The 10,950-nt window shown below is 40.6% G+C and overlaps 1 protein-coding gene across 1 annotated transcript; it reads left to right on the top strand.

Annotated features, from left to right (window-relative positions):
* Positions 1 to 1,330: 1,330 nt before the first annotated feature.
* Positions 1,331 to 7,595, top strand: gfod1 (glucose-fructose oxidoreductase domain containing 1). Its single transcript, XM_010779655.1, has 2 exons — positions 1,331 to 1,550; positions 1,805 to 7,595. Exons 1-2 carry the CDS (start codon positions 1,413 to 1,415, stop codon positions 2,540 to 2,542), a joined length of 876 nt encoding a protein of 291 aa, XP_010777957.1. The 5' UTR covers positions 1,331 to 1,412; the 3' UTR covers positions 2,543 to 7,595.
* The last annotated feature ends 3,355 nt before the right edge of the window (positions 7,596 to 10,950 follow it).

Here is a 10,950-nt window from a genome sequence, read left to right on the forward strand (position 1 = left end):
CTTGTTTCATTAACTCTTTTACATGCTAAACTATGTGTTAGCTAATGTTTGGTTTACGTTGCACTTTTTTCGGCCGTGGGAAAGTAAATCGTACATTTGTCATACTTTGAAACCGCGTTTAATCAAAACAATTCAAACTGTCTGCTGTGGGCAGGCTCAAACGCAGGGATAGGCTAATGTTAGCTTATATTGGCATGTTGCTGCTTATTAGCTGTGACAGTTAGCTAACTTTATGACTGTTGTCTACTGTTGCTACTATAGGAGTATTTTGTCGTCCCTTTCATTTCTCTCCCACATTCTGCTTTGTCACTTTTTTGGAAAAAGGAACAGATATTTGGAAGTTTCAGGACAAATCAAGTGCTTCAACGATTTATCAGTTAATTGAAATAATAATCATCAGATTTATCACTCAGTAATGAAAAGGATTCCTAGTTGCAGACCTTATCCTAAGAAACAGATTATCTTCCTGTGACATTGGAGGATCAGGTTCAAAAGCAGTTAATTATGTATTCTGTATTCCACTGGCTCCCGTCTATCTCCTTCCAGTCGACTGTCCAGTAAAAAGTAATAATAAAAAAGACAATCTGTTTCTGTCTGTCTCTTTTCCCTGCACCTCTTAACGCTGTCTTGTTTGGGTGTTGCTGGCACCAACGGACCGTTTAATGTGCCTGAAGTGATTTTAATTAGGTTTCATTCTGTTTCTACAGGCTCTTTATCTCCTTCCTTCTATACGTCGCTTCTTTGCTTCTGGGCTCATCTTTTTATATCAAGCTTTTATCCCTTCTGGCAGTACCAGCAAAGCCTGTCTGAAGCTCTATGAGCTATGCAGTTGCACCATACACCGCAGTTGTGACTGCAATATCTTGCTTGTCTTCCAAAATTAAAGCCCCTAAATTGTATTAAATTATCCAGAGTTGGTCTAGGCGATATTACAAATTCTGTTATGGTTCTAAATTTGATTGTGAATATAGGTTATACATCTACTAATTTTAGCATGGTAGCAGTACAATTACACTTAATCTGAACAGGTTTTATAATAGTATATGCAGTACACATTCTATTTGAACCCTCCTTCGCCATGACTCAGATGAGAAATCCCAGAAAGTTTAGGAATTCTTGAGTCATCTGTTCTGGGAGTTTCCACTTTTTGCAGCTCTACATTGTTTCTTCAGGGGATGTTTTCATGCCCAAGAGGATATTATGTCTGCTCGTGGTGTAGCGAAAATTGACCACATAACTTCAATCTCTTTTGTTTTTTTGTTCCATACCTCTATAGTTGAAAACAGTCCCGTCAAAGCAATGACATTCCACAGCAAAACCAAAAAGCTCATTCCTGTCTCTCCTCTCTTTTATAAGGTATTGGGAAGAACGTCATCTGCGACCGGACAGCAACGCCTCTGGATGCCTTCCGAATGATGTCAGCGGCCCAGTACTACCCCAAGTTGCTGAGCATTATGGGAAATGTGTTACGTTTTCTGCCCGCTTTCGTTCGAATGAAGGAGCTGTTAGAAGAGGGGTACATCGGAGAGCTTCTGGTCTGTGAGGCCCAGGTACGACAAAATCTATAAATGTTTATTTGCCTTTTATTATAATGACAACAATATGTTACTATTGTTTGTGTATAGTTTGAGTTGTGCCCACAGAATTGGCAGGTAATATGTCTTAGGTTAGGGTTAGGGTTAGGGTTAGTTGGTCTCTTCCCAACTGTTTCCTTCGTTTTATTTATTTGTTATCCTGACTACCTTCACGAAAGAAAGACCTAATGTGGTATCAAATCTTCACAAGTGTTCCTCTTGCCCTACAGGTCCACAGTGGCAGTCTCCTAGGAAAGAAATACAACTGGAGCTGCGATGACCTGATGGGAGGCGGAGGTCTGCATTCCGTGGGTAGTTACATCATTGACTTGCTAGGGTTTCTGACTGGTCAGCGCGCAGCAAAAGTCCACGGCTTCCTCAAGACCTTCGTCAAACAGACGGACCACATCCGGGGCATCCGTCAGATTACCAGCGACGACTTCTGCACGTTCCAGATGGCGCTAGAGGGTGGCGCCTGCTGCACCGTCACGCTGAACTTCAACGTTCCCGGAGAATTCCGGCAGGAGGTTATCGTCGTAGGTACGGTGGGAAGGCTTACAGTCACCGGGACAGACCTGTACGGACAGAAGAACAGCAGCGGAGGAAACGGTGGGGGTCCTGAACTCCTGCTCAAAGACAATACACCTGTTGAGAATTCTTCCTTACCGGAGAAGGCCTTCATTGACATTCCGTCCCCGTATCTCATTGGAACAATCCGCATGATCCAGGCCGTGCGGGAGGCCTTTCAGGACCAGGACGACAGGCGGACGTGGGACGGGAGGCCTCTGACAATGGCTGCTACATTTGAGGATTGTCTTTATGCTCTTTGCGTGGTTGATACCATCAAGAAATCCAACCAGAGTGGAGAGTGGCAGAACATTGTGGTGATGAAGGAGGAGCCAGAAATCAGCCCGGCCTATCTGATCAGCGAGGCCATGCGTCGGAGTAGGATGTCCCTCTACTGTTAGTATCCGGCTGATTGGCTGACGATGGCCTGTGTTTACCTTAACTGGAGGTGGCAGCTCAAAGGCTTAGTGTTGTTTTGGAACTTTATTTATTAATCTTCTGGGTACAGTTGTTAAAATCACCACTCTTTTTAAAACCGTCCAATGTGTATTGCTACTGCTACAAACAGAGAGGTATGATACAGAGAGCTATGGTTTCCTGAAACCCTGCCTCAGCATTAGAAGAAAAGCAATGTGATCAATAATTAAACTTTTATTTATAAGGAAGCCTTTCCTGTTTTCCTTTTGACAGAAGTCTTAAATCGTTAATGGGAGATACACTCGTAAATCAAACTGATTCATACAACAATAAGATATACTTTTGAGGCAGAGCAGGCAGTGAAACTAATGCTACTGTATTCTGCTTGACCATAAGGGTATTGCTCCTTTCTTCCCTGCTTCTCTTCTTTATGACTGGGTCTGGAAGACAACACCTTACACTGTGGGTCTAAAATAGGGACAGCCAAGGAAGAATGATAGTCCCTTAGCTTAAAACTGTGCTGCTGTATTGTCGCTGTAGTCTCTAGTACTTGCTAGTTTTACCAAGTGAATGTTTTAAAAAATAATCATGCTTGATAGCCTCGGACTGCTCTGTATGCTTCCTCTTTGCGTGTGGAACAAGAGAGAAAATAAATCAATAGTTTGGCTGCTGGGTTTTTCTAAGGGGTCTACCTTCTGGTTAATGTATGCAATTTTTCCAGGCTGTAGTCTGTGGTAGAAATACTTAAACTTCCACCTGGAGCAAAGGGTTAATGGTTGACCTTTATGCAGTTATAGTAGCCTGTGCATACAAGTCTTGTTTGAGTGGCCAGTGCGGTTCTTATTTTCTTATTTATTTAATGCAATTTCTGTCGTAATTAGGCATGGCCAGGAAATACACTAAGCTTGTGTTGTGTGTGCATATGTCTACCGAGCCTTAATAAAAATCTATCTTGCACTAGGTTGCGAGTAAATGCTGAGCAATATGGGTGGTTTATCCCAATGTTGTAATGCAAAGGCTCACATTTGCATTAAGCTACCACGCCTCATAAAGCTTCTCTGACACGCACAGTGAGATGCAGGTTTGTCAGTTTGCATCATGCATCAGTATGCAAGTTCAGTTTGGACCGACACATTTCTTTAAACAGTAGTGTTGAGTGCAAAGGCTGGTGTTATTCTCTGTTCCCATGTCTGTAGCACTGATTGATGTAAACAGATGATTATGTTCCTTGTGAAAGGTGTCACTCATAGTAATGATCCACAGATTATTATTTCCTTACTCTTCAGTTCCCATGAACTCCACATAGCACATCATTATTTTCATTATTTGGTTTTTTTGGCCCACAAACGCTGTTCTGGTTCACTCTCAATGCTCTTGTAAAACGTGTTTTCAGCCATGGCCGACGGCTGTTTTCTTCACCAATAGGCCCGATACACCCATGGTACTCTTCTTTTAAGAAATTGACACCTAAAATTAGCCATAATCAGGAAAAACTCAGCTAAATGAGAATGATTTTGGGCTTTCTTAAAAATGAAATAATAGCTCAGCATTTTTTGCTCAAGTTAGCCAAACATGAGGGAATAGAGCATTTGTTTGGGACTAGTTTTAGCTTTTGAACAAAGAAAATGTGGTGATGTAGTAAGAAACCAATACATGATTGCAGCCAGTCTTCACAACTTTGGAGGATTCAATTAGTGGACTATTTTAGCGAAGAGCCAAAGAAGAAGAAAAAGAGCAAGAGTGAGACCAATTATCAACAGTCATTCAATATAAAGGGATTCTAAAACCCACCATCGGAAAGTATTTGCAAATCCAGCTTGACTTAAGGTTTGGAATCACTCAATACAGGTGAGAGAACAGCACAGACCTACAAGCCAAAAGATTGATTTTTTTTTTATGCACTCTCTGTTCCCGTGTGGTTTTCCAACCTCTGCTGAAATACTATCTATGTAACGACTACTGAAAATGTACATATGCAACAATATGTGTTTGCCTAAAGAAATAAACAAGTACTGTATGTATTTTATTTGTGAAAACCAAGGAAATGGAACATGTTTCGACGAGTGTTAAGCTATTTATTATTTGCTTGTGTATGGGAGATTAACAGCAGAACGAGGCCTTATATCACTCAGCTTCTTATTAATTATTGACCAAAATTATTTTCTTTTAACTTTGTTGTAAAATGTTTTGTTTTTTTGCTTTTAGCTGTGTCATAAATCATACACTGTCACAGTAATATAGTCTCTAACAGTAATGTTTGACCCCTGTTTTTGTTAACACTCACTAAAGTTACACACTTAAGGTCCAACACTGATAAGCTATCACTCTGTAAGATAACTCGAGTTAGATTATTGCGTAGTAAGCATTTTATCAAATCTGCATATAGACTTTCCCCCTTTGCCTGATTACAGTTTTCATAATATTAATGATTTGAACCTACACACTGGAATTCCCTCTTTTTATTTAATCATTACTTTTTGTCCACTGTTCAGGCACTATGCACACACTGTATAGGAAAAAAAGGAATAATAATTGGTCCAGCGTCCAATCTTTTTACATTTATTCAAAACAAGGTTGTTTTCTTTCCCTCTTCAGGCCTGTAAACATAATTGTTTCTGTGTGATTTGATGTAATAGCCTCTTATGATAATGTGAATTTAAATTATTTTCACTGTTGAACTGATATATGTATAGGGAATCTCAGGTGAGGGGCCCAATTTCACAAAAAGTCAAGTCCGTTCCCTGAATCCCCCTTTATCCCTATGTTTGGTTTAGTCCAGTGTGGATCATACCATTTTCAGCGTTACACAAGACAACAGAAGGTTCATTGTTGGTGTCTGGCAGCTTCACCACTACCATGCTTTTTATAATGAGTTACTTTATTTTCCCAATGCATAACAGTAGAACAAAAGCTCTGCTCTTTTCGTAAACTGTTGGAAATAATAGGAATTTACAGACTTGTAAAATAAAATGTTAACTTGGTCTTGTCTTTGAAAACTAAATAGAAAAATAGCCATGCCACAGGTCACTGTTCAGAATACTTAATTCTGCTATCATTTTAGAGAGAAATGTTGTGTCAAATTGCGCAGGGTTAATGCAGAGAAGTGTGTTTGATGCTCAGAAATTGTTTTCCAGTGTTAAAGCTGTTTTTTACCAAGCTGTAGACATTTTAAGGACTCTGAATTCAGCTTTTATTACATTAAATATCTAATATATTTCATTTGCTCATATCTCTCCTTGTACGTTATATAATTTAGGCCTGTGGCGACCAGTGTTTCATTACCCAGACACAGGTTTTGGCATCTGTTTAAGGATTATCTCACAATAGACAGAGTTTGTTTAACTCAGCTTGGATCCCATGCTAAGATTAAATGAACTATATATTTAGCGGCTCCGAGGGTGAAACGCTCAACAGGGACTCATAACATTAGCTTAGTTTTTTCAAGGATATTCTTTCACTTTGTGCTGGCTGGAGGTTTACCCATGTCCATACAGCTCCTCCTTCTCCATGGAGATGCAATTACACTGCTCAGCAGACACATGGACTGTGGTAAATGTGTCGTTAGCATCTGCTTCAAATCAAGAACATTAGAAGACCAGAGGACTTTTCATTTCAGCAGATTCTTGGCAAAACATGGAAAGATAAAAGCACCTGTAAAGGCTTTTGAGTGACACTAACCGCAGTTTCACGTAGATTCACCCATTGCATGGAGGTGCATGGGCAGCAGTATGAAACAGATGAGGCAATATCTGGGTCTGAAGCACTGAATATTTAATGAGTGGAATTTTAATGAGGTGATACAGCACAGTGTGGGGATTTTAAAACATTTAAAACAAAACGTTAATTATCCCTTCTGTTTTGTTCTAAATTCTGAACCACTGATGATTTTATTTACTCTTAAGTTATCCTACGCTGCCCCATCACTCAAATTGTTAGTAAGGTGATATTATGGCTAGTGCAAAAGAGAACTGTGGACAGTGAAGCTCATGATTCCCATATAGTGCAATGGACTTTTCTTTCATTTAGCTTGCTGCTTGTGGCCTATTAAGGATAAACCGGCTTCAGAAAAGGGTAGAGGAGGAGGTGGTGGGATGGGCTGAAAATTGTTCATTTTGGAGCCGAACAACCTCAAAGAGGCGCTTCCTCTGCCCTTGGAGACCGTTACTTAGCAACAGGAAGCAACGTTGCCAAAACTAGGTCCTGTCTAGGTTTGTTTTTTCACTTACACAGTAACACAGTACCCTCACTCCTCCATTTCTACACCCCTCTTTTTCACACATTCTTCCTCTATCTCCCTATTTCTCTGCACTCTGGTCAAAGGTTAACAATTAGTGTTGAGAGTGTTTTCTCTCCCTACTTTTCCCTTTCTTTCTACTGTGAGTCAGGTTGAAGCCTGGAGGACAAGCTCACTGGTGCTTCTTCACACATTCCCCCCAAAAACATTGAGTCTTCGCTTTAGCAGCCAGAAAAGGAGTAACCAAGGTGATCCGTTAATATAAACCGATAACAAGACAGGTACAGGTTGTGAAGGCCTTTCCTCAGCTGCTTTATGAATGCTCCGTGTCTTGCTGTACCCCTGAAAATGTTCAAAGAAAAACAAATATCCACATTGATACTGTACTGTGTGTCCAATATTTATTGTCATTTGTGTATATTGTGGACGCATGGACCTCTGGACATACTGTAGTTTGAACTCTCAAGCGCATATTTATGGGTCTTAATCTAGAGAATGTACTTAATGTTGGAATTATTTATATTTTCTATCCATTTTTAGGAGTTCTGTCTGTAAAGTGTCATGGTGCACTTTTGGTAAATTAGCACCCCCTCCCTTCTTTTTTTGATTGACTGTGACTCCTGCCTCAGTGTTTTACTGCCTCATCTCCCTGCACCAGTGTTCAGCATTGTGTGTGTGTGTGTGTGTGTGTGTGTGTGTGTGTGTGTGTGTGTGTGTGTGTGTGTGTGTGTGTGTGTGTGTGTGTGTGTGCAATATGGTTTACAGCTTCAGCACTTGTCTAATGCTGCAGTTTCTATAGAATAAAAAATAAATATGTACATCCATGAAAAGTCTAATTTCATTTTCTTATTTCATTTCTTTGGGTTACAGAATTAATCAGTGTATTATTGTTTTTATTGAAGACATCTTCATTGTATAAAAACACCTAACAAGATTTCAAGTTTCATGTATTTAACTATATATTGTTTCAGGGGAGGACATGCAGGACTCCATCAGCTTCTCCTGGGCTGCATTCAACACACTTAAAGCTGCTCCTGACCCCTGCTGGCTGCTGTGGATGCTGCACATTATATAATTCTGCTGCATATTGCCAGAGGTGGAAGAAGTACTCAGATCTTATACTTGAGTAAAAGTAGAAGTAACAGAGTGTAGGAATACTCTGTTACAAGTAAGAGTCCTGCATTCAAAAGGTTACTCAAGTAAAAGTAGAAAAGTATTGGCATCAAAATATACTTAAAGTACCAAAAGTAACATGCAAATTGCTCCATTTCAGAATAATATGTTCTATGACTTTGTATACTGCAGGGTATTGTGAATTTACTCCAGGTGTAACTGAAGTTTTTTTTAAGGATTGATATATTTCATATCATTAATCCAAATTTGTAAAGTAAATGTAAACAAAATAAATGTAGTACAGTAAAAGTGCACAGTTAACCTCTGAATTGTAGTGTAGTAGAAGAAGTACAAAGTAGTATATAAATAAAATACAAGTTCCTCAAAATTGTCCTTCAAAAGTCTCAAGATGCTTGGAACACATACACCACTGGATGAGCATTAACTCCCTCCAACTAAGGCCACGTTTACACAGATGCGGCTTTCACACCAGCGCTTTTCCCTTTCTAGCTCCGAGCTAGAGCTTTTCTGGTTCAGCTCTGGTTTCCCTTTTCTGCACCCGCTCTGTTCACACCGCCCAGAGCCCGACTGGTGTGGTGCAGCCGCTGCTGCGTCATGACGTCACCGTTTACATCGCTGATTTGCTCCCCAACAGCGCTCACAACAACAACAACAATGGGGGACTGCGTCGGGTCGATGATTGTGTTGCTTTTAATCACACGAAGTCAGATTAAATAAAATAACGACTTCTCCAAGCTTATACTTTTCTCCAGAGTGCCGTGGTTCATTGTTTATTAATGTGTTTCAGCGGCATTTACCGACCGCTGCAGTGCTGGCTGCTCTTCCACGGGAGTTTATTCTCCCGTTAGCTCCGGGTTAGCTAATACTTTAGAGCGGCCTCTCTAAAGTATTCACTGTCTGACTGTCACACAAGCAGCTGATACATATCCCCAATTCCCCTTAAGTATGTGTGTCAGTCTGAATTGACGCTGTTTGGCATCACAACGCTGTTATTAAAGTGTCTCTGGTATAAAATGGGTGATGTTAGCATAGCAACCGAAGGTAAACTGACTACTTGCTATTGCTATCCTATTGTGGCATAAGCCGTTTTCTACAGGCACATTTTACCGGCGTATCTTTCATTATGATTCTACTTGTGATAGTCGGACATGACAACCTGTGCAGCCCATGTATTGATTCCATCTGATAGCTGCTATAATACAAAACAAAACGTCTGCCTGCTCTCCACAATGATCAATAACAGCGAACGGATGGTCAAAGTAAGGTGCAAATAAACAGAATCACACGAAGTCTGGTTAGTGTTGCCTGACTTTATAAAGTGTGTTTCTTTTTATAAGTGTGTGGTTGCCTTCTAGTCACTTTGCTCAGCACTACTGCTTGTAGGCAGGCATGACGAGACTCTTCAGTCGACCCATGTTCAGGGGCGGTGGGTTTAGTTTCCTGCACACCTCAACGTAAGCGACGCTGCCTCTTAGCTCCGAAGCTCTTGCTTCTACCGACAATATTTTGGAGATGGAAGTGAACCGGATTCCGGAGCTGCGGTGTGAACAGGAAAAACGGTACTTTCAGGCTCCAGCTCCGAGCCGGAGCTGAAACGCGTTTGGTGTGAAGGGGCATCAAGCCTTTTTTGTTATTACACACATTCTCTCTCGTCTTTTTTGCCTCGAGCCTCTTTTGCGTCATGGTTCTTCCACCTTTCCACTCGTGCCAAGAGCTACCTCACGCACCTCAGGGGTCTTCACTGCAATTTCCTTTTATCCTGATGGCTTTTTATGCATTTTTCACCACATTTTTGGTCAAACGAAATGTAATGGTTGAACTGCATTTAAGTTGGCTATAACTCCTTTTATTATCATCATCTTTATTATCTTTATTATATTTAGCTGCTACAATTTAACAGTATGTGAATACTTTCTGCGAATATTACACATGTGATCGGGGGAAATAATCGATATTTTATTATATACAATTTTTTTTTGCTTCATTTCATTTAAAATCGTTTATTTGAACAGGGACATGCACATGTTTTTGGGAGCCCATTATGCTATTACTTGATTAAGATAAGTCATGTTATCAGTCTAAGACATTGTCGTGCAGACTCTTCCTTCTGACATACACGGAAAGGAATCTGTGGAGAAACTTCTATCCTCTTTCACTGCACACGCATCTCTCTAGCATCCTGTCCCACACATTTTGCTGATGTCCCGCATTCTTATGACAGTTGCACATCCCTAAAACTTGGCTTTTAACTCCAAAGGTGTCTTCAGGAAACAAGACGAGCTGTGTCTGGCCTGTGTCCACGGTGTCCCAAACAATCAACAGATAGAGAGATATACTTGTGGAGATAAAAGGCGAGATTCCCAGAATAGCTTTTTGCTGAGATTTGCCAGAAATTGTTTTCTCATTGCTGCATTGAGGTGCCCATATCTTTTGGAACGCAACCGCTTCACAGAAACTCACAAGAAATCGCCAGACCTCATCAAAGAAACAAATATCAAATTCCATCTGGATGGGTACATTCTTCCTGAAGACAAAAGCGTATTACCGAAAGAGACAAGGTTACCACGCGCAGCTGATTTAATTAAATCGTTTCCCAGACTGTGCAACCACGCACGCTCGGTCCCGAGGGCAGCCAGACCATGGCCATTAACGGCTGGCTCTGGTCATCTTTTCCAGAACTCGCCAGATCGCAAACAAACACGAGAATAGATTTCATTGAATAATACTAAACCAAATCTTTGAAAATAAATCCATTCACAACCATATATACTCTTAAATTACTTCACGTGCATTGTTTGTGCAACGCAATAAACCATAAGTAACCATGTTGTAAATAATATGTAATTCCGCCTAATCAGTTTCCAATAGAAACTGTTCTATTTTTTAGTGTTGGATACGAGATTGTCATTTAAAAATGTACCAACTAGGCCTCTTAGCAAACAGCAGTCCCTAGCATGTCCCGCATTGTCCCAACACCCAAACGTAATTTAGGCCCCCCCACCCATCCGGTGGATCATGCCTCTC

The sequence above is a fragment of the Notothenia coriiceps genome, unplaced genomic scaffold, assembly GCF_000735185.1.
Source record: "Notothenia coriiceps isolate Sejong01 unplaced genomic scaffold, NC01 NC01_scaffold00020484, whole genome shotgun sequence".
NCBI classification, from domain to species: domain Eukaryota; kingdom Metazoa; phylum Chordata; class Actinopteri; order Perciformes; family Nototheniidae; genus Notothenia; species Notothenia coriiceps.

Excerpts from the sequence above, each read along its gene's own strand:
- gfod1 (XM_010779655.1), top strand. The coding sequence starts at position 1,413 with ATGATGTCAGCGGCCCAGTACTACCCCAAGTTGCTGAGCATTATGGGA. Across the intron at positions 1,551-1,804 it reads TTCTGGTCTGTGAGGCCCAG|GTCCACAGTGGCAGTCTCCT; the intron begins GTACGACAAAAT and ends CTTGCCCTACAG.